Source organism: Colias eurytheme, chromosome 5, assembly GCF_061535395.1.
Source record: "Colias eurytheme isolate Ceu_HAF_F1 chromosome 5, ilColEury1 Martin Lab GWU primary, whole genome shotgun sequence".
Classification (NCBI taxonomy): domain Eukaryota; kingdom Metazoa; phylum Arthropoda; class Insecta; order Lepidoptera; family Pieridae; genus Colias; species Colias eurytheme.
The window spans coordinates 5,219,836-5,245,062 of record NC_142984.1 but is presented as its reverse complement, the minus strand read 5'-3'; the positions used below and the strand labels follow the sequence as shown (position 1 = coordinate 5,245,062).

Sequence of the window (25,227 nt, the reverse complement as noted above, 5' to 3'; positions counted from 1 at the left end):
TGCAATTTCACGATTTAACGGTTTCACATTGATTGATTTATTACAAGTAGGTGTGTGTGTGTACCTATAGTGTGTGACCGATCACTATTTTTCGATAGTTTGCAATCCCGCGATTTAGATAATAATCTACCGGTTTTTAAAAACAAAACGTTATATTTAAAAAGCAATTGAATGTCGTAAAACAAAAAAAATCAAATTAAAACGTTTTCAGATACCTATAATATGGGGTAGGTAAGTATTTTTTGTTTTTAATTTTATAATCAAACAAAAAATAAATAAATAAGAAACATGATAGATACCTACTCAGTTGCGGCTGCAGTTTTACGATAATAATGTTCAGTGTTCTTTCTGGGCTTAGACCGCAACAGATAGCAATTAATATTTCGTGAAGCTTTTCTTGTAACTAGCGCACGATGAAGACTTGTTTTGTTGAGGTCTTGTATTGAAATTTGAAGAAGTAAGAACTGAGAACATTGCGCGGTTGTCTGTCCTCGAAAGAGCACGCGCGTACGGTTGCCTTACGTAACTTGGTAACCACGATTTAACTTTAAGGTTCAGTGATTTATTACATGCATTAAATTTCCCATCAAATTATCAAATCAATGTTATATTTGTGAAAATATTTCCCTCTGTGATTTTTATATACGATCAGAATGATTCCTAGAAAGCTTTCTTATGTGTTTATCGCGGGTTTAATTACGATTGTATCAATAACTGGTAAGAGTTTTATATAATTTGAATAATGTAATTATTAATTAAAATTAACTAATAACTAATAATAAAGAACTTTATTTTGGGGTTATTTCTAAAGTTGGATGCAATCTCTGGATTATATTATCTTCAACGTGTTTATAGGAATCGGATCAAGACTTATCACATGGCCATCGAGATTACTAAAAGCTTTAAATGAAAATTGAGCTTTGAATGAAAAGCGTAACAAATATATTTATTAAAAAATCGAATTTATTTAGAATTTACTGTCGAATATAATTTTTATTTCATAGTCGACAGAATTTGTAAAATTATTCTCATTCAAAATAAAATAAAAATAACTATCTCAGAGTTAAATTAAAGACGAGTTTACCTTGGCTGGTATGGTAGTATTTGAGGATGATACCAGCTATGCAAGCTTTGCAGCTAATTTACGTCTTGATAATTGTTGAATAGTATATATTATTATGTAGTTACTGGCGCAGTTTAGCGGCATGCCATCACAGTCTCAATTTTTCGCTCCTACAAGATCTGTAACAGAATATATACATTTTATGTACATCTCGATCTCGAACAAATCGTGCCGATTTATGTGTTGTTTTTTTTTTGAATACTTTGTCTGTTTTAATAAATGAAAAAAAATATATGCAAAAACGACCATAATACCATATACAGGGTGTCCCACTGTTCGTATACTAAGCTCAAAGGAGGTTATAGTTTTGCATACGCTGAGTTCGTAAAAAATACTTATAAAATTCCAGACGCATTTCTTTTTCAAATAGATGAATTCTTAAAACTCTAGGTGTACACCCAAGGGCGGGTTGCTTACCCACCCTTCTTTGCCACCCGCACGTGAGCTATCGTTTTCATAGACAAAATGCTCACATTAGCGAAGTAGTATATGCCGGCTGCGCGAAGCTAGAGAAGAAAACATAGATTTTCAGGAAAAAATTTTGACGTAATTTTGTTGTTTAAGTATTTTTTACGTGATTAGTGTATGCAAAACTACAAGTCCCTTCGCGCTTAGTATACCAATAGTGGGACAGCCTGTATAGTAAAAATAGAGATAAGTAGGTAATGCTTAGAAGAGATTATCAAAACTTAAGACTATAAGTACCATAATATATTGTTACGATACTATTTTGAACGATTACCCTGTATCATTCACAATAGTTGGATCAGAAGAAGGTTCTCGAAGGAAGCGCACCCGCGCAGACAGTGCGGCGGTGCGGGAGCCTGCGCAGGCGCTGGACGCTCCCGACCCGGAGCCCAGCGCCATACCCGCTCCCAACGCATTCATAAACCCCTATGTTAAGGAGTACCTTGAACTTGGCATGGCTATACCTGGTAAGTTGTCTGACCACTTGTGCGCTCTATATTAGTGTAAAGGCCGCCTGGATTTTTTTTTCTCTAGCTCGTAATCTTGCAATTCTTTAGATAGTTCGTAGTACCTATTTCTAGACTTAACATCCTTCAAAAATATTTCAGTATAAAATGAAAGGCTGTGTTTTAAATAATTCAATGAAATATGTTTGTCTGATATAAAACAACCTACCTATTATAAATATCTTTCGGTAGACGGTAAACTTAATATGTTCAGGTTCAGTAAGTACGAGTAGATATCGAAGAAAATTTTTCTACACATGAGAGAACGAACAAATTAATTATGTAATCAATAAAATATCAAGTATAAACTAATATAAAAAAATATTTTCTGACAAAGTTTGATGAAGGTAAATAGTTCAAAGTTTAGCATTATTTATTTAAATTTCGGTTAATTTTAATAAAAAATAGTGGTCAAGAACGAATACTCATATCATCTTCCTATTTCCTTATAAAATTTGATTATTCACTTTACGATTTATCTGTGAATTATAAAAATAGCCGCTTTATAATAAAAATGGATTGATTTTGAATTAAATAATTATGTATACCTAATGGAGTATTCAGTATACATTTAAGTATCTATTAATTAATAAATAAAACAAATCTTAAATATTTATCTTAATTTCAATGTTATTAAATATACAGTGTAGTTATCACAACTTGGTTAAGAAGGTCATACTCATATCCTATTGCAAAACAATGGGTGAAAATAATTAACTGATAAAAGTTCAAAAACTACGCGGAATCTATGCAATGCCTCCATTAGTGCGTACTCAATCTCAGTTTCAAATATAATAAACGTCATTTAGCAGATGCTAACCAAATTATACATATGTATTATGATGATACCATATGATACCTACTCGCCTAGGATTAATTGATATCCTATTTGATCGGTTTGAAAAGATGAAAATACAAAAGACGGGAGTAAAGTTTTATATTTGACTCAATAGTTGTACTTTCAGTTATACTTATAGTTTTAATCTCAAATCTCAAATGGCTGTTTTCTGCGACTTGTTCGAAGTATGTACCAACACAATTCATACAGCATTGGTATAACAAGTTTACGTATTGATGTACACATCGTTTATGCAAGTTAAGGATGAGAATAAAATGAAATAATCATGCGATTTATAAACAACATGTTTATAAATCGCATGTATGGCTTGTATGACCTTACCATAGACGCATCTTGGTAATTTATCTAGTTTTCTGGGACACGATCACATGACTCATCTTAAGATTATATTAGGTACTTACCTACTTATACAATTCATACGATTTTTTACAAAAAGAAAAAAATGACATTTCGTTACTACTAGTAACGAACTGTCATATAATAATTAATAATAAATAATAATATTTTAACATTGTAATAATTTCGAATAATTTCGACATTGTTTTCTTCAATAATTTGAGAAAAACATCAAAGCGATACTTCTGAGCGTAAGAACGCTTTTACTTCTAAGTTCTAACCTTATCAACGGAACCTTTGACTTTGTATCAACTTACGCGCCACTGGCACCGCGTAACCTTTAAAATGTTTACACCTAAGGGTCAGCTCACACCGAGACGCGACGCGGCGCGACGCTGCGCGCACTTTTTTCATAGAGCGACTCAGAATATACTTTATTCACTACACGAAAAGATACACATTACATTGTGAGAATTCAGATTACGTTGCACCACGCAGCGCTGCGCCTCGAGGTGCCTCGCGGCGTAGCAATGTGTATCTTTTCGTGTAGTGAATAAAGTATATTCTGAGTCGCTCTATGAAAAATGTGCGCGCAGCGTCGCGCCGCGTCGCGTCTCGGTGTGAGCTGACCCTAAGGTCTGCATATAGGCGACTAGAGACGATTAAAAGCACTCTTGTGTGTGCTTAACCGCACCCACGAATTACAGCCTTGAGTTGGCTTAACTTAATTGTGCTAACAATCGGCTCTAACAATCTATAGCAATCATTGTATTTCGGTAGACCGCTATGTCACTTAGACCGGGAGATACTGACACAAAATTTCGAGTCATTTGTAACAGGATGGCGGTTCTACAGGGTTCTTAGTACGCAATGACAAAAAGAAAAATGATGGTATGAACGCTGGTACCGGCGGCTTAGTCGCGTGGGCGTTAGTCGAACTCGTCGGAAAATAGCGAAAGTCAAACGATTTGTAACAGTATGGCACTTATTTTTCCTGTAAGTTTGAGGATCAACGAATATAAATACAAAATTTCAAAGATCTAGGTGTTGGAAATCGTCACTTATATAAATTAATAATAAATTTATTTTTCAAGTATGACAGCACTTTTTCCCCCTACTAGAAGTATGGCAAATATAATAATGGTCACATTTTATCAAATACTCTCCAAAAAACCAAATGCAATACTGGTACAAAAAGATAGGCGAAATAAAAAAAATTTGCAGATTTTCGGCGGTATGGGGACCATTTGGAATCGTCCGAAAAGTATGGCATGGCGATTTTCGTAAATGGCTGCACGACGATGGTTACCTGTGCAAAAGTTAGCTTGGTACAAATGGTTGAATAATTGTTTTTTTTAAATCAACACATTCGCGTCGGTATGGCGGGCTGTAAGTCATACCGGAAAAGTATGGCATGACACTACCGCCTACTTCTTTTTTATGGGCTATCGGTAAATTCTAAAATTTTTGTGTTACAAATCGTTTGACTTTCGCTATTTTTCCGACGAGTTCGACTAACGCCCACGCGACTAACCCACCGGTACCAGCGTTCACACCATCATTTTTCTTTTTGTCATTGCGTACTAAGACCCCTGTAGAACCGCCATCCTGTTACAAATGACTCGAAATTTTGTGTCAGTATCTCCCGGTCTAACTGTCACGCAATGGAAATAAAGGCACGACTGGGAGGGACAATGATGATTATAGCACATCTCGTTAAATCGAGCTGCACTTCCAAAGCGTGCGTTTTTCCATTTATTTTGGGAACTTTTCTTAATCTTCTTGTATTAGAGCTTGTGAGAATTAGAGCTTGTGAGAATTAAATAATAATCTTTATTAAAATTTTTGAATATCAGGAATATAAATTGCTTTTTTATTGAATAAGAAGCAACATATAATTTTAAACCTCCTGTATACATTACAGGTAGGTAGGTATCCCACTAATTATTTGAAAGTTCCTGGTCGAGTTTGGAATTCTAAATTATTGGCTCGCAATTAAACTTTCATATCATTATCTTTATTGTTACGTTGATACAAAAGAAAAGGTCTTCGTAGATATGATTAGGTATTGATTGATTAGTTAGTGCAATTACAAACATTAATGAACTCGTGTCAAAAATACATAATGAATTCGCAAATCACTTGCGAAAGTATTTCAAGTTCATTGCAAGATTACAAATCTTTAACTAAGTAAATGTATCGTTCAGTAACTGGATGTGGAAGTACAAAAGCAGGTATTTGCGTGAATACAGCGGCGATTAAGAAACCAACAGTTTATTGGCAACATACACAATATTATGTCTCATTGATGAGTATGTAGGTCAGCCGCAGCAATTTTAGAATATTTATAACATATCGGGCCAATTCGAGGCGGACGTTTAGGTACTTGCATTGTTTACAAATTATTACATGTGCACCGGGTGATTGTAAATTATAGTACTTACTTGCTTTAAAGCAAAATAATTTAATATTTTTGACTTGGTCTTGCTTTAGTTAAAGTCGATATTTGAAAAACGTTAAAAGTAGTTTATATAGTTGGTTGGATGTTTAAAGATTGAGGGACACAGGATGTCACTCAAGTTTGCCAATTGCTTCAAGACTGTTTTTAAAAGTTGACTATAAATATTTTATTTCTAAGCATAAAAACTACGTAATACTTCAGTAAGTTCAAAGTTTTTTTAGATTCATTCGAAATTCTTAATTTTTTAAGTACAGTGTATAGCATAACTTATCATTGGATCGGCCTTTAAAATATGTAGTGATGATTGATGCACGTGACGTGATTGCACTGTAGCTATGTAACTATTATTAGAAATAATAAAATTTGCATTCGACGTAAACAATTGCTCTGTTGAAAAGCACAAAATGTACTAACCAACCTATTGGCTATTACTCTTACAAATCACAATAAGGGCCGATTTTTCAATGCTTGGATAAAACTTATTCGTCGAATAATGTATAAAACATAAAAGTACCATTTTAAAAACGTATTCTAATTGCCCGTATTTGACAGTTTACGTGACATTTTAATATTATCGTTACTTTATTGGACGGATAAGTTTTATCCAAGCATTGAAAAATCAGCCCTAAATTTAATATTAATATTAAGTAACCCACCTATTGTCATTGACGAATTTGACTAAAATGTTATGAGTGTTGTACAATAATATTATTAAATTATGTGCGAAAAGCTTGAAGTGCTCTGCCAATATATTGAGGTAATTGCCGTGACATTCTGTTCCCACTTGAGGTCGATATGAAGGTATTCTTGTGAAGAATTCATACAGCAATCAATCAACCATCTCAACAAGTATTGAATTACGTGTCGATAAATGATTTTTTCTCAGGTGTATAATGCATTCATGTAATGTGGGAAGATGATGTTTCACATTGACGTAATGCTCTTATTCATATTGACTAATACGGATCTTTTGAAGTCTTACAATTGAAATAGTAATAATTTGTAAAAATAAGTATAAATTTTTTGTATATTATAAAAATTGGACGCATAATGACGATTGTCTGCATAATACGTAACATATTATTATACCTATACTAGCGGTCCGCCCCGGCTTCGCCCGTGGTACATATGAAAAATAGATGTTGGCCGATTCTCAGACTTACCCGATATGCACAGAAAATTTCATGAGAATCGGTCCACCCGTTTCGGAGGAGTATGCAGACTAACATTGTGACACGAGAATTTTATATATAAGAAGATAAGATATAAGATAATAGGTATATTATTACTTACTAATTACAATGCTCTCGTAAAAAATAAGCTTATCCAAGTTCAACCCATAAAAGGGATTCAATATTTTTAAAAAGTTTAAAAGCTGTTTATTCCCTTATTTATTCCTTTCATGCACATGAAAATATTCTAAGTTTTATTTTTTAAAATTACATAGTCGTTATCTACGTAAATTATTATAAAGTATTATTTAAATGTTGATTGTTAATTATTCCAAATTCCGAATAATTGTATTGAAAAAGTTCACTTAATACAAGAAATATATCAATTATGTAATTTGCACGATTTACAAACTTACGCTTAATGTAATATGCGCAGTTCCTTAATGAGCTTTTTACATATATGTAAAGTGGATCAAGGTCATCGGGGAAAACATTTTTATCGTGCTACAAATGAGTTTTTTAACATAATGTGCATATGTGTAACCATAACGTTTACTTTTTCCGCTATTCAACTGGCTATTCTTAATAAAGCACAGCGAAATGTTGGCATTGCGATTTTTCTTTAAGTTTTATATTTATCAGCAAGGTCACTCAACCTTGTATCGGATTCTATTGACATATAGCGTGATAACTCATAACCATAACTATTTCCTACACTCACGTTATTTTTGACAGGGAAATAATAGACATATCGACGAATAATCGTTTAATTGTCGAAGTGAACACGGCATCTTACGTTTAGATAGAGTGTGGGTGTATCACGGGTACTGTATACGTCGAATTGAATGTTTCGTAATAATGCAGCGTTACCTAACGCAGCTAGATTACTCGACAGATATAATTTTTTGCCTTGCATTTTACGTGATGACAGTATGATCTAACGTATAGGTAGGCATTGTTTTAATAAGGAAAGCAGTGAATTAATTGTTTGCACGAATTTAATTTATGGTAATCAGTTGATTAGGTAACGGATTCGTTATAAGTATTGAATTATGTATTAAGAAGCCTCTTATATATAGCGTAGTCTTATTTTATGCTAATCCCTTTGGGATCTCAGTCGGCTGATCGACGTCTGACGTGGAGCTGGAGGTATGCTTTCAAATTGATCAAGATGGTAAAATTATTTGTATGACTAAATCCAATTTCAATTTTATCATGTGTTTCTAAATTATTTGAATCTCTTTTGTGTCCCGTTATCGCAAGTCATACTTCCAGTTTCATTGATAGTAGGTAACCAGCACGGTTATCAAAAGGGTAGATCTACTAAAACAAACCTGGTTTTTTATATATCCACTGTTTCGAACGAAGTTGACAAAGGCAACGAAGTTCATACAATTTATACTGACTTCTCTAGTGCGTTTGATGTGGTGCAGCATGATGTCCTTCTATTGAAACTTGAATCTCTCGGCATAGGTACATGGATCATTGCTTGCTTGGCTTACCAGTTACTTAAAAAATAGAATACAGAGTGTGGCGGTAAAAGGATTTGTGTCCAACTGTTACATATCTGACTCAGGTGTACCTCAAGGGTCAAATCTGGGGCCAATATTATTTACGATTTTTATTAATGACCTATGTTCTGTTTTCAAAAAAAAGGAATTATTCTGTTTTTGCCGATGATTTAAAATTATTTAAAACTATAAAAACACAACATGATATCTCAGATTTACAAATGGATCTTAGTAGTTAGGTTGGAAGATTGGTGTAATAAAAACAGTATGATAATTAATGCTAAAAATGTTTCTTCATACAACTCTCCCGAAAAAAGAAACCAGTTCTAGCATCTTACGTCATTAATGGTCAGAATATAGAAACTGGTAATGAGATCCGCGATTTAGGAATCCTAGTTGATAGTAAACTAAATGTTTGCTCACACATTGATGCTATCGTTAAAAAGGCCAGTAGATTGTTAGGTTTTCTTATAAGAAACACAAAATGCTTTAAATCAAAGACCAAAATTTTACTCTTTAATTCATTAGTTAGAAGCCATTTATAATATGCAAGTGTAGTTTAATAACAGTAACGTAATTATATAAGTTTTCTTGTGCATACGTGTAATTGGTGTAGGTATAATATGTCTATATCGGCTATATCGTAGATTTGCTCACGAAATTTTTAATTTCACGAAATGATCGATCATTTCATGAAATAGTTGAATGTCTATTGGCCTGCACATCATGATGTGGTTTGAGCAGATCAATGATAAGAATTCGTTTTTTGGATATGGCCAACCAAACGCGCGGTTTTTTCATGAAATGTTCAATATTATTTGATCATATCGTAAAATAGTTACATTAATTATTATTGGTAGAGGCGCTGCAAGCGCTGTGTTTATATGTGATAAGATGGCGGCCGCTGGCGAAAATTTAATTATTCGCAGTTAAAAACTTCACAATTCGTTTAATTACAATATGAAGAAAGCCATAGCAAAGAATTTACGACGAAGAGGTTCGAGTACTATGGAAAATGCGGATATCTATCCTATTATATTTTGAAGAAAAAATGCGTCTAAAATCCTATACATATAACTACATACAACTACTTATATTTATATATCCTAGCTACTATGTTATTATAATTGTTTATTTTTTAATTTAAATTATAATTGTTTATGAAATGATCAATCATTTCATGAAATGAGCAAATCTACGACATACATCATATTAATATTTGTTAGTTGTTTAGATTTAATTGTTATAATTTTTATGTGTACTCTGTTGGTATGTCTAAATAAATAAATAAATAAATAAAATAAATGACTAGAGAACTAGAGAAATCAAATAATTTAAAATAAGGCTTGTTTCTAAGCTAAGTCAAATTAATTCACAACATTGATACATTCAGCGAATAAATCAGTCTTCCGAGTGATGATACCCATTAAAGTAGATGACCTTCAAAACTGAGCTTTTGTAAAGTGTAAACATTAGTCAGAGCCGCATCCGCCTCTTTGTATTTATATCATTAAATAAAATGATTTCAAATCTTTGGCATTTCATGTACGAAGTATGGTTTCAGTTTATATAGAAGCAATGTTTAGAGTTTAAACGGTGATTACGTTTTTAAGCTTAGAAAGTTCCTGGGTACATTTTGTTTCATAGTCTCAAATAATCTGTGGTAGCGTAGTGGTAGCTATAGTGCATACTTACATATTGTTTCAGTTATAGATTAACGCTTCAAATAAAAATATTATGATGTTGTACTATAGGTATTTACTTAGAGTATTTAAAAAAATGAATTTGAATTTGAACATCTATCACGTATTTTCCAGGACTTAAAGCATGACAACAATAATGTTATTCACATTATGAGTATTATTCTGTCTAAAGACGTATGTTTGCAGCCGCACTAACTTGCGCCACATGTTCATAGCCCGCCTTGCGACATACACTTTACAACTATAAATTTCAGTACACATCTAATTAAGCTTAATTATATGAAAACATTTTTAAACATTTTGAGTTATCATTTAATTAAAATCGATGTGTAAATTAATTATAACCGAGCGGATCCTGTCTATCTGGTTTCTTGAAGAGGACCAATCTACAATTTTTATCGACTATTATGAGTTTGATAACTTGTTTTTGCAATTGAGAGCCTTGAAAATGTAATCGTTGCTGCGGTTTATATAAAATTTTAAGAATTTAAACGATCTTGACTAGTAAAACATTTAAACAGGTAGATATTTGTAAATAGTCATAATAAATTAATCAATTTTATAGTGTTGAATATAATTTTTATTACTTAGCTCTTAATTCATGCAGAAATGCATTGGTAAGAGAATATTGATTCACCAGCACCAGCGTGATTACTGTTTATTCCTAAAAAAAGAAACTTTTTTTCTAAAAATGTTCATTTTAATAAGTATAGTAACGTTAATTAGGTACAGTTACAATATTGTTAACAACTTAAATACGACGTCGACTCGTACTTAGTTTAATTGTGGTTTAATCAACTTGTCATAACAATTGTTATCACAGTTGACAGATATATACGTACATATGGTAAGTAGATACAAACTATACCTATTCTCTCTGACATTTATATCGTTTAAATAACTACTTGAGAATAAGCGGAGAATTAACTAGAAGCAATTTATAAAAAAAAATATTTTGCGTAATGCGTAGCCCGTGCTGCAAGTAAACGATTATGCAATGGTTTATGAACATATGACAAGGTTACTAACGTGCTATAAGTAGGCACCGATGCAATATGAATGTTTTTGCATGTTCCTACCATGTGAAACTTATTAACAAAACAAAAGATATATGTTTAAAACGCATATGTCAGAAAATGTAACTTTTCTCATAATATATTGCCAAGAAATTTTTTAACATTGAATAAATATTGAAACGAAATATACCTACCTATTTAAACGTGGGCATCCATATTTCGGTTCGTAAAGCTATGTTTGCAAAATTTACCAATAAATCGTGATATAAATTACATTATTTCATTGTCAATGTTACAAATAAATTACCGAGTCATCCCAAATTATTACATAAACGTGTGAATGATGACCTTGTTTTGCCTCTCCACGCCGACCTTAGCTTTTGTTGGGTCATTTTTATTTTTACTATACATTTGTTGCTCTATTATTTTGGTCGCGGTGTTGCTATTATCTTGAACCTTTTGTAATATTTATACGTATTTACAGAGTTAGTTAAATATTGATTAAATAGCTCCGTTAAAAAATTCTTCGTGAGAGATCTACTTCTGAAAATTCTATGAAGACTTGCCAATAAACTCGTTACAAAATACGATTACGACAGATTAAAATTTTATTCATCCAATATCAGTAGAAAGGAGAGTCTGCCGGCAATAGATATCGTTACGAAAAGCACATCGCCTTGCGGTAAATCGATTTCGAATGTTCATTAATTCGCGAAGTCAGTCGTGATTTTAATATTTCAGCTGTAGGTATCTTAAGTTCAATCAGGCTAATATTGCATAACAATTATTATAACAAAATAATTTTATTGTAGTTTTATCTGGCAGTCTGTTTTGTATTCCCCCCTAACCATAACTATTTAGACGTTGAAATTCTCAACTTCTTCAGTTTCTTTTATAACATTATGATTATTACTGATTCCAAACTATTGTATGGTATGATATGAGATAAAAAATAAGAATCTTTACTAGGCAATTTCCATTGACAACCACGGCACCAACCGGATTTGAAAATTAATTTTTTGTTGCTCGTATTCACGCAGGTATCATAATATTCCATTAAGGCATCGTTTCGTTTATTGGTCATAAATACCTATATCTTCATCCCAAAAGATGCGTGCCTACTACATATATAATATAACTAGATTTCCGCCCGCGGCTTCGCCCGCATTTTCAAAGGAAAACCCGCATAGTTCCCGTTCCCGTGGGATTTCCGGGATAAAACCTATCCTATGTGTTAATCCAATTTACCCTCTATATGTGTGCTAAATTTCATTGTAATCGGTTCAGTAGTTTTTACGTGAAAGAGTAACAAACATCCATACATCCATACATCCATACAAACTTTCGCCTTTATAATAGTATTAAGAAGATAATATAATAAAAGTTTAGTGATATAAACCTATGGTAGCTATTGCTATATAGAAAGGGCGTTTTTGTTTAGAATGCAATATTTTATGAATGTATAGGTACCTACAGATATGTTAAAAATACCGAGAAGGTATACAATAATTGGTATACTACGACGCATCACCGATTCACGATTACTATCTGCATCACCTACTCTAAAATATAGATTTATATATATATCATTGTTAATAAGCTAATCATTACTTTACTACCACGACTCAATTAACTATTTTATTTCACAAATATTTAAAAGCAATAGAATGCCCACAAATACATGCAAACAAGAATTATATAATGTGTATTAATTTGTAGGTTCCGCGCATACTTAACAAAGGCTAAAGGTTATGTGAACTTTCTCGATTTCCCTAGAGTCGTAAATTCAATATTGTTGAATGACTTCATGCATAAATAAAGACTAGTTTTTTATGGTAAAGCAAACCAACGTAACTTGTATTGCTAGCATTTTTTGTAGTCAATAGTGCTTTATTAGACACACATTAAATATTTAATTTTTTGAGGTCTGTGCCATCGTAAAAGATTTCTTGTAGCAGAAAACGTGCAAGAGATAACGTGATAGTATTTTATAGGAATATTTATTGGTAAGAAAAAATGAATGCCAATCATCAAAAAGTAAAATAGTAAAATACGTTAGACTGTCGAAACTAAAAATAGTTTCGACAGTCTAACATATTTTACTAAAAGTAATTAAAGAAATGCATGCATCAGGAATGAATGAAGGTAGCCACTAGCCAGTATAAATTTAAGGAATACCTAACAATTGTATACTTAATACTACAGATAATTAATATACTACTATATACGGATACCAAAATACCGTGCTTAAGAGTTTCTCTAATCGGCAAACATATTAACAGTAAGTTATTTGTCTTAGCCTCTACAACCACCTCTTCCCGTCTCTAGCTAATACTTAAGCGGTCAGTGTAGTGAAAGTTTGTCCAAGTGAACTTTCCTTATCAAACACTTGCTACATACTTATTTAAGACTTAGGTTTAAGAAGCAATATATATAACTAGATTTCCGCCCGCGGCTTCGCCCGCGTTTGCAAAGGAAAACCCGCATATTTCCCGTTCCCGTGGGATTTCCGGGATAAAAACTATCCTATGTGTTAATCCAAGTTACCCTCTATATGTGTGCTAAATTTCATTGTAATCGGTTCAGTAGTTTTTACGTGAAAGAGTAACAAACATCCATACATCCATACATCCTTACAAACTTTCGCGTTTATAATATATATTAGATATTAGATGCTTGTTTAAAAGTTACTCTTGCATGAGTTTCGCGTTTTAATATACATATGTATATTTAGAAGGATATATTAATAGATTTTATAATTTGTATACATTTGAAATTTGAAATTAAAATCTGTGTAACCACACCCAATAGTAATTGTACAGTACTAAAGACATCAACGCGTTGTAACTTGTAATAATATGAGTTATCTGAATTAACTATATAGATTTTTGACAAACAATTTCAAAATACAGGCCTATAGATTATATTTTACGGTCATCTAGTATATTTAAATTAATAAAATGGATTTAATTTTCAGGAAAACCGGGCACAGACTATCCTGTATTAGGAGCTGTTCCTTACACAAACTTCTACTGCGACGATCAGCCCTATCCTGGCTTCTTTGCTGACATGGAAACTCGTTGTCAAGGTATAACCTTTATATTTAATAAACAATTAAATGCATGTTTAAATATCAAATAAAATGACTAATAATAAAGTTGTTTAACGGAAGTCGTTAGTGATCTGTAAATTTATAGAAGAAAAACACCAATAATTACTTTAGGTTCCTGTAATTTCCTTCCTAAATGTATATTAACTGTAATATTTCAACCAAAACATATAAATAGGCAGACTATAATATAAAAGGGGCAAAACCAGTGTGAGAATATCGTATTTGCAACGATTAACACGGTTCACCTTGACTTTATATTTTAATGATTTGGGTTAGATTACAGACAACATTATACGTCAGCCATTTCATGATTAATGAGTTTAATTGTATATAACTCGAACTTATATTTTCAGGAAGTTAAAATATCAAATTATGTGAGTCTACGAAATTGTTACGAATGCGAGATTTAAAGATAATGTCTATCTCATAACTGATTGCATTGATCGATTGAATTTTAAAACTATTCATGAGTATACTGTAAGTACAGTTGCTATATAAAAATTAACAGAGTACCTAACACGCGAGATATACCTACTCCTTGCATTGAAATAAAATGAATAAAACTTGTAACAAAGTTATTCATTCCTTATGTAGAAAATTGCCAATGCCTTTGCAATAAGGTCTAGCTGTATTAAAAAATATATTTATTACTACAAATTAAAATTAGTTTATGTATAAAATATTAAAGGATAATGATTTTAGCTTATTAAATTCGACCCTTATCTTCTTATTTTATCGTAGCTGTGCCTTCAGGGATAATTTTATAATATAATCGTGAAGGAACGTTTAAGAAGTATTTAATATTATTATTAGTAAGTAATATTATTAGTAACTTTGACCTCGATCGTGTTGAGATGATTAGGATGCAGGCTCACGCGGACTTGAGGTCATCTAATTATAACAAAAACTGATCTGGAACTTTACCAAAATGGTATCATCAATAATTATAATTTAATGTTTCGTGATTTCCGCGTTGTTTTATGTATTTATTAACTTTATTTATTTTTTATGTAGATCTTCATCACTAATAATATCTTACAAAAAACAGATACAGACAGATCAGTCGAAATAATAAAATATTAATTGCTACAAAAGTAAAGCAATTTCATAAGAGTAGATATATCTATATAATACAGTTAGGGCAATAGTTCAAATTCTAACTTTAAATATCAGTATTTGTTTTTTGCAAGTTTAAGCATTCTTGAAATCGGAAAAGAACTCGGATAATAATCAGTTTATAGTGTATGTTGTAATGTTATCAAAAATTTCCGACCATCAATTAAAGCCAGCCACTACTGTTGTTGACTGGAACAAAATAGTATAGAATGTATTAGACACGGTCTTACTTCCGTATGTGTACAAGCGGTATACAGTTTGAGCAGAAATTTCCCATTTCATAACAAACTAAGTGAATTAAGAAAGAAACAGCAATTATTATCAGCATTCTCGCTGCACTGCACAAGTTAATGTGCTTTTAAAAATATGTTGAAAACATATATGTAAATGAACATAGATTGCTATTAAGATCTTCGTTTCATAACGAGCCAATGATCATAAAATATTTTAAACTAGCGACCCGCCCCGGCTTCGCACGGGTGCAATGCTGATACTAAATACACTACAGAAAAATTGTGAACGTTGTATAGGTATAAAAATATAGCGGCCCGCTCCGGCCTCCGGCATCGCACGGGTATAAAATACATAGCCGGGCGGCCGCAAACGCTACGTCCTGCAATTTTTAAATCTGTAATATCTTCGAAAATATTCACTTAAATCATACGGTGTAAAGGGCCATATAGATCTATATTAAATGAACAATGTATCCATGGTATTTAATTGGTAAAGGATTAATGCTGTATTGGTTAAAATCGCTTCGAAAATTAGCCATTATTTGTCGTAAAAAGTAAATGACAAAAAAAAGTTATTGTGGGTTATCCATAAGAGATAGACATATACCATCGCGGACTTTTCTGTAGACCTTTTCAATGTGTATAATACTTAGTACATTATTTTGATAAAACTCGTAGGGTTCAGCCTGCGTTTGCAATGTAAGCGGAATAAATGTAATTTTTTACGACATCACATTAGAAACCTCAAAAATAACAGTACTTCTCCACTACTTAATGGATCTTATTATACATATAAACCTTCCTCTTGAATCACTCTATCTATTAAAAAAAACCGCATCAAAATCCGTTGCGTAGTTTCAAAGATTTAAGCGTACAAAGGGACATAGGGACATAGGGACATAGGGACAGGGAAAGCGACTTTGTTTTATACTATGTAGTGATTCCTCTTGAATCACTCTATCTATTAAAAAAAACCGCATCAAAATCCGTTGCGTAGTTTCAAAGATTTAAGCGTACAAAGGGACATAGGGACATAGGGACATAGGGACAGGGAAAGCGACTTTGTTTTATACTATGTAGTGATGATACTATATTTATTAATGATTCAAGTTTGCGCAACTTCCGCAGTGCAGATATTTTTTAATTAAATTTTTATAGCCGTGAAATCTGCAATTTATATGGATTTGTTATTTTTATTTGGATCTTCTTGCGATCAATATCAAAATAGCCGTTTATAAACATTTTGAAGATGTTTAGTTTGATTATTATTAAATAATATGTATATACTTATACTTCTTCGATTGTGTGTGAATAGGTATATAAATAGAAATTCGAAATGTGTGGCGTGACTTAATGAAAATACCGATGAACTGAAGGCTTTTTTCCTTTGTTCCATTGATTTATAGTGCATTCACATTAAAAATTACGTAGACTGTAAACAGAAATAATTTTGACACAGTGACAATTTATTATACTAAGAGTAGAAAAATCATCTATATACTTCGAAATTGGTAACATCAAACATGTGTATTGCAACTATATAAAAATATCACGTTACGTCTATTTGTTGTCTGTCTTCACAACTCAATCAACCACTTAACATGATATGTGTAATCCTATCGCATAGTAAACACGAGATCACATTATTAACTGATGTTCTAACCCTAATGTTTTTATATCGTGTTTTTTATCTATTATCAACACACACTTTTATTAGCTTCATCTGTAGATATGTTTGTATGTAACCTTTAGACTCGATTTTGGCCCACTTTAAAGGGACAGATTCAATTCAAACTTTGAACTTATCAAGCATAGGTGACAATACATTTTTGGTACAGTGGTTGACGCGTGAGCGTAGGACCGAGGGGTGCTGGGTTCGATTCCTGGTGTAGACTAAGACAAAAAAATGTCTCGGTCTGGCAGGACACAGAAGGCGGATCACCTACTTGTCCCTAAAGCAAAACCGCTAGGGACACGAGACTTCATTTTATATATTTATATCATGTATAATATCTATTATATTGTGGGTGTTATCCATATATGTATTTATTAAATATTATATTTATCGTCGCCTAGTACCCACAACGAGCTTACTGTGAGACTAGGTCGATTTGTGTAATAATGTCCTATAATATTCATTTATTTATTTATCGTATTCCAGCCTGGCACTACTGTGACATAGACGGTCGCCAAGCGTCGTTCCTTTGTCCCAACGGTACAGTGTTCTCGCAAGGCGTCGCGTCTTGTGACTGGTGGTTCAATGTTCGATGTGCTCTTTCACCAGCACTATACCCACTAAATGCGAGGCTCTATAGACGAAGGAAAAAACAATCTAAACCAAAACCACACAGAGTGATCGATAAGAAACTCGTCGACGAAATATTCTTGTAGGTATAAAATAAAGGTAAGTTTTTGTAAGATAATGTTAGGACGTAAGGTACTTGTCGAATCGTTCCTTTTAAGGTTGTTTGAAATGTGATATTGTACTGCCAATTAAGAATAAGATTTTGTTAATGTACTGTGTGAACAACGGATGAAATGTTAACAAGAAAAAAAAAACTAATTTTATGTATTATAGTAAAATTGTAATGGGATGAGCATCATGTATAATCTAGGTACTATTTAAAACTAGATAATATTATTACAATTGTCTTATGTCTAGTTATTATGAGGAATATTAAATGAATAAACTTGTTTATAAAATTATTTATCTCGATGCAAAGACAGATATCGAAATCGATATCTTTATTTATATTTCTGATGCACTGTTTGTGTAACTCTATTTAACATTTATTCGAATTATATGAATAAGTATAATTGTTTATAATAGTTACCAATATTTTATTTTTGTATACCACAATCATATTTTTAGCACATCAGTTATTTCCCAAAATGTTCGAGAAAACATCATAATATATGATAATATTTACTCACATATTTTTATTTATACTTGAAATTTTTGGTAATGACGAATAACATGCCATTGAGAAAATAACACCAGTTAAATATTACGTGAAGGTGTTTCTGGTTTTTGTCAGGTGTGAATTATTGTGTCACACGTGTCAGTTAGGATATGGAGTAAGGCTTTTTTAATAAGCATTGAAATGATGAACAAACGGAACTATTTGTTATTGTTACTATATATTTATATGTATACGAAACTGAGTTGTGTAATGGAGGTTCTAAAAATATTTACCTCTTCATAATTTAAATTATATGTGTAAATATTGAATGCAAAATTATATTTAAGAATACCTATAAATGAAAAATATGAAATAAAACATTATGTGTGTCTATTGTTTTATTGTCCCTTTTTTGCACTTGAATAAATCTTTTCAAACCAGTGATGATACTGTGAACTTTCGTCTTGATATTTGTTGATTTCGTGTCTTGCCAACGCCTTATCCAATAAAGTATTTATTTAGCAGCCTCATAATCTTCCAAAATTGTTGTTTCTATTTACTAAACCATGTTATTATTAAAACGCAAAGGACTGAATGGATATTAAACTTGCTGATGCATAAAGTAATACCCTGAAATTAAAGAGTTCATTTTTACTATTAGGTACAATACACATATCTATTTTATTTGATCTGAAGGCTTCATTCAATTTCAATTGCATAACTTTATGAATTAGAACAATTTTATTTTTATCTTTATAAGTTTAGTTTTATTATTAATCAAACGAAAATTAAAAAAAAAAATCCACTGATGAAATAGGACTCTACATTTATTGTAGTTTTGCATAGATATGTTTCTTACCTTTCTGAGTCTATAACTAAATATAACTATATTTTAGTATTAACCTTTTGACCGCCAGAGCAAAAACGCATCGCCGTGCCCTCCACGCCAAGCCACAAATTCAATGAGATAACCTTGAAAATAGTAGGGAGTCCAAAATGTTATCGATAAACATAATAATTCACGTCTGAATATTTGAATAAACAGCTTATAACACAAAAATAATATTTATTTAACCTCATCTCCTACTGTAAAAACTTAAGACCACATTTATAGCAACTATCAACAAAAAAAATCAACCTTTTGAGATACAAAAATACATATAAAATTGCAGCAAGTTACAGCACTATTCTCTATCAGTAACGCCCCATTGGCATGTATACATGCCAATGGCGCGGGCAACCATCCTTTTTCTTATAATCTCTCGCTTCTGATTAGGGATGTGTAGCTGTATATTATTATAACTTATCGAGTTTATTTATTAAGTTTATATGAACTATATAAGTATTATTGTGGAGTGTTTATTTGTAAATATCAAAACAACTATTACCTTTAAATAAAGGGAATTGCATTAAAACTACATATTTATTTTCCAATCATTTAGTTTAATACTTGAGTTATTACAAATACTAATTATATGTAGGTACCTATTTAGGTCAATTACCATATTTTGATATGACATAGCGACAATTTGTATCATAAGAATATTCTAATAAAGGCACTGATTAGACTTATTAGGTAATAAATTTTGAAAATTGCTCGCTCACTCGCCCGCTACTCGATAAAATATTTTTACAACTTTCCGCACTTAACAACACGGCACGCGCTTACGACGTCACCAGTCCGACATCTATTCATGTCAATGGCGCAGAAGGGATTGCATATCGATACTGTGCTAGGGATGCGCATGATTGGCGAAAAGGAAAATATTCAAATCAACAATATCCACAATATAGACAATATGGTATTATACCAAAGAATGTAGTATTTACCTTTTTTCTCAGTGACTAAGCTTATATATTTTTTTTGTAGTTATTACAAAAATTAAGCGAATTAGAGTAATTTCGCTGAAATTTTAATGAAGTTACTTGAATATTACACTACATCACTAGTAGGCACGTATACATGTCATTGGCGCGAGAGAACATGCTTTTTTAGCCATTAATTAAGTTATTTTTTGTCATCAAATATTTGAATAACTACTTGGCAATTTTGTTTACTGTGTACAATTATGTAATAACTGGGGATTCAGTTCATAAACTGTATAAATAAAACACGTAAAAGTAAAGGTTTAATATGTTTAATTTGTATTTATCTATGATCTGTTTCTTGGCATGTATAGGTGTCGTTGGCGCACAGGGCACGATTGCGCATGACATCTATAGATGTCATTGGCGTTCAAAAGGTTAATCAGTTTTGTCTGGGTTTTGCTTGCAGTATAAGAGTTCTAACAGACGAACGGCAAGTTGTGAACGGCAGAGGCTACTTCAGCCGTCGCCACGTCATGTCGACGGCGCGTCGGCGGCAGTTCGACCGGCGCGACGGTTCGACGACTGACGTCGATATGTGGCGACGGCTGAAGTAGCCTCTGCCGTTCACAACTTGCCGTTCGTCTGTTAGAACGCTTAGCGTTAGCTACTATTAAAAAAACATAAAATAATAATAGTTAATAGTTTATTCATAAATATGCATCTGGCGCCTAGTTAATTTATTTTATTTATTTATTTTGGTCTACCAACGTTTGTTTACATTACATATAACATATCAAAATTCATATACACAATTATAAGGTCAATGTAAAAAAACACTTACAGGTAAACACAACATGCGAAAACTAAGTTTAAAAGTATACAATATAAGCGATAAACAAAAAAAAAAAAACAATGATATATAATGTACTTAATCTATCCTATTCCTTAAAAAGTGAATTGAAAGTTTTGCGGAGCTTGTTGGGGGAGTCTACGAATACATCAAAAAACTCGCTGTAATCGTTTACAGTTTTACAAATTCTCGGAATGGGTGAGTTCCGACCCGATACGGTTCTGCGTTGAGGAGGACACAGCGGCAATAGAACCTTACGAGGATATCTGGAAGGGACCTTTAAGTTAAATTTTTGCAGCACTTGGGGGCAATCGATTTTACCATTGAACAATTTTAAGGCAAATAGTAAATCAAGCAGTACCCGCCGATTATCAAGAGAAGTAATTTTGAAATGAGATAATTGCTTTTTATATGATGGTAACTGTTTTTTTGATTTCCCGCTAGAATAAACAAGGTGCAAAAGAAATTTTCTCTGTATCCTTTCCAATCGTAAGGAATTTAAGAATCATCAATAAAGTTTTATGGATTGCTATTGTTATTTGGAAGAAAAAAAATGATTTAATTATCATATAAATTATTAACAGAAGCATTAGATACGTAATAATTTATATACAAGTAAAATCTTGAAATATAGGGTAATTGCGCTGGTTTGCCGTCCAGTTTCGGTTTTCGTCCATTTGACTGACCTGCTACAATCACGTGCGTAAAACTTGAATACAAACCTACCTTCCCGCGCAAGTTTGCACTTTTTACGGTCCTTAATGTGTAAGCAACAGTACTATCAACATCAAAATTTGATTTGACAAGAAGAGAGTTCAAAAAATTAACGTAAAAGTGGCCGCTTCCCATCCGTGCCTTGCAGATGTCATCGCGCGAGAGAGCCGGCGAGAAAAGTTCATGGTAAGTTAAATCACTGTTTTAGCTAGTTAACGTAATGTTTTTGGTACGTATGTTTAGTTATAAGCCTATTAAACGCAATTAGAAGTGTTTATCATACTTTTTTTATAATACTCTTCGAAAAATTAAGTGGACGGATACTAGGTTACCAAATTCTCAAAATATTTGGTTTTCGTCCAAGTGGACGAAAACTCAAACAGCTACGTGAATATTTGTTAGGTTCTTTTTACTGTATCGGACCTTTAAAATACTGAATAGTTTCTCCCGAAGTGATCTTTATTGCTATTAGTTTAGATTTTTTGGTTTCCGTCCACTGCTTTGTCAGTGCTGCCAAAATAAAAAAATATTTAAAGAAGTGGACGAAAACTAAATTTAGCTTTAAACGTTTCAGTTTTCGTCCATGAATGAGTATTGGAGTGGACAAAAATTAAAAAATGGCTATTCTTTTGCAGTACTTTTCGTCTTTTTTACGTATTGAAAAGTTTTCTATTCAGTATCTTCCTTATAAATAATTGGTGAGGGCCAGAGTGTTGTAGGTACCTAATATTGTCATTCATTCAGTCATGTATCATTCTCCTTATGTGAAGTAGAGTCAATTATTCGTGGCATAAATGGGGGTAGGTCAGACATAATACACTGTATTTTTCTTGATTATCATTCACTTGAGTAGGTATCATCTTTTATTCTAGGTCTGTTTTGCCAATGCAATATTTTTTTATTCTACTTACTCAACGTATCCTAAGAAAGATCTTATTGTTTTTAGATGGCCTCGAAGGAGTCTAAGAAAGCTAGAAAAAAAAAAACGCTACGTACACTGAAGAATCTCAAAGAATAAAGGCATCAGTAAGACAATAATGCATAGTTCAGTAAGGTATAGTTTATTTTAGTAGCTAAAACGTATTATTATGGCTGTGTTTAATATAGTACGTTTCATTTGATAAACAAAGTATTAGAATGAATATTTCTGTTTTTTTATGTAATTTCTCAGTCCTATAATTATTACGAATGATTAATCAGTCATCACTAACGCATATAAAGACTGCCAAGTGCTACATAGATCTCAGTGTTGACTAGTTATATTGATTATTATTAGTAAAACTAAACCTGTAAGGTAGTGAGAAATTGTGATGTTGATTAAATAAAAGTATATATTTACCTGTAATTGGTTTTTAACTTAATAGTTGACCTACCCTCCTTTTTCTACACGGTGGTCGAAAACTAGCTTACACTAGGACGAAAACCAGTTTTTTTGGACGAAAACTAGCATTTACCCTACTTTTGCAGAAAATAATTTAAATAAAAAGATACGTCAAAATGATTTATTTTCACTTAATATAATATATAATAAATATATAATATATAAAGAAGACTATATAAGGACTAAATAAAAATATTATATGTTTAAGGAAGGGTGCTCCAAAATATTTATTTCGCATCACAAAGTTGGCAACTCCCATAACTGGACGAAAACCAGCGCAATCACCCTACTACCGAAACTACGCTAGATATACGTGTACGATGGAAGCCAAAAATCTGTTTGGGTCGCAGAACTAATGTGGTTTATAATAAACAAAAATTACTGCACAAAGAAATAAAATAAACGAGCAGATATTATTCTAAGCATCGGCGAATAATTTGCCTGTAATTTTAAACATGGCGTAAAAAATGTCTACCTTTTCTAATTTCTTCAATTTCGTGTCAGTGTTTCGTTTCCCTTCCCAGTCCATTCTTTATTTCTTCCTGTCGTGAATTCTTCATCCCGTTAAAGCGCAACACATATGCAGAGGCCCTACCTCTGCAAATCTTCATGGATAGGTGGTGAGGCAAACCATCGGCTCAGATGCACTACAACATAAAAAAATAATAATAGAAAAACATTTATAACAACAATAAAAATAAGTAAAAAGTAGTATTATAACTTGATAAGTAAAAGGTGTAGATTATTATTGCTCCGGGAGAGGTACGTCGAAATGTGGCTTATAGCCAAATCTTACTTCAGTTGTAGATATCTTTTTCGCTCACGAGTGCGGTAGTGTGCCATTTTTTTAATCCAATATTGTGTTGGTAACGTACGCGTACCTATGTCTGTGTTTGTAAAAAAAACACAACATATTACATCTTTAGGTACTAATATTATAATCTATACTAATCTTATACAGCTGAAGAGTTTGTTTGATGGAAGTTGGAACGCGCTAATCTTAGGAACTACTGGTCCAATTTGAAAAATTCTTTCGGTGTTAGATATCCCATTTATCGAGGTAGGCTATACAATATCATTACGCTAAGACCAACAGGAGAGGAGCCACGCGGGTGTAACCGCGAAGCGCAGCTAGTATTATATATAGTAGAACATATTTATACATAGTAACTACCCACACCTAGTAGGTAGTAGAACTCGATTTAATTACCTAGTATATAAAAATATCAAACTACATAACACTGCACTTGTACTTAACACTGAAAACTGCATCAAAATCGGCCAAGTAAATTTGGAGACAAATGGAAACATGGATTTGCACAAACGTTTGCTGCAGCGCCCCTTGGTGTCATTGTAAATTTCATCGTAAAACCTATTTATGAACATGAAACAAACAAACCGAACCCCATAACTAAAAACTGAATCGAAATCGGCCAAGCTGTAGCATTGGAGAAAAAATGGCAACAAGAATTTGCACAAGCAACCTCGTTTCGTCGTGAGTAAACAATTATACAATAAAAGTAGTACCACCTTTGACTTGTCTTTAGGGCGGTTCAATTAAATAGTTAATGTATTCTAACTATAGGTAATTCATACAATTTGAATTAAAATCGGGTTGCTATTCCTGTATTTAGCCGTTCGAATCACTTTTTATATCTTTGAAAAGCAATGTTAGCTGTAAAATTAAAAAAATATTTAAAGCCTCATCATTTCTTATTTTTATTGCTTGAATGTGAAAGTTTCATATTTGTACCTAACGGCGCCGAAAATATGAGCCATCGAACCATGGACATCCAGAGGCAGTACTTGACGTTATCAGAAACTCATTACGTTACGTAAGTAAACACAATTATGTATGCAAAAAATATGTATCGTGAGATCTGACTTCCGGCTCATGGAAACTATTGTTTATACGGTCTATTTATACAACAGCGAAAAATTTTAACAGTTTCCA

General features: G+C 32.3%; 1 protein-coding gene across 1 annotated transcript; it reads left to right on the top strand.

Annotated features, from left to right (window-relative positions):
• The first annotated feature begins 458 nt into the window (after window positions 1-458).
• LOC149908432 (uncharacterized) lies at window positions 459-18,200 on the top strand. The gene is made up of 4 exons (XM_090101896.1): window positions 459-717; window positions 1,885-2,058; window positions 14,133-14,243; window positions 17,778-18,200. Exons 1-4 carry the CDS (start codon window positions 654-656, stop codon window positions 18,005-18,007), a joined length of 579 nt encoding a protein of 192 aa, XP_089958022.1. The 5' UTR covers window positions 459-653; the 3' UTR covers window positions 18,008-18,200.
• Window positions 18,201-25,227: the final 7,027 nt, after the last annotated feature.

What these genes read in the sequence shown, in the direction of transcription:
- LOC149908432 (XM_090101896.1), top strand. Translation starts at nt 654, where the DNA reads ATGATTCCTAGAAAGCTTTCTTATGTGTTTATCGCGGGTTTAATTACG. An exon ending in ACTTGGCATGGCTATACCTG is followed by an intron (nt 2,059 to 14,132) that starts GTAAGTTGTCTG and finishes TTTAATTTTCAG; the next exon opens with GAAAACCGGGCACAGACTAT. An exon ending in CATGGAAACTCGTTGTCAAG is followed by an intron (nt 14,244 to 17,777) that starts GTATAACCTTTA and finishes ATCGTATTCCAG; the next exon opens with CCTGGCACTACTGTGACATA.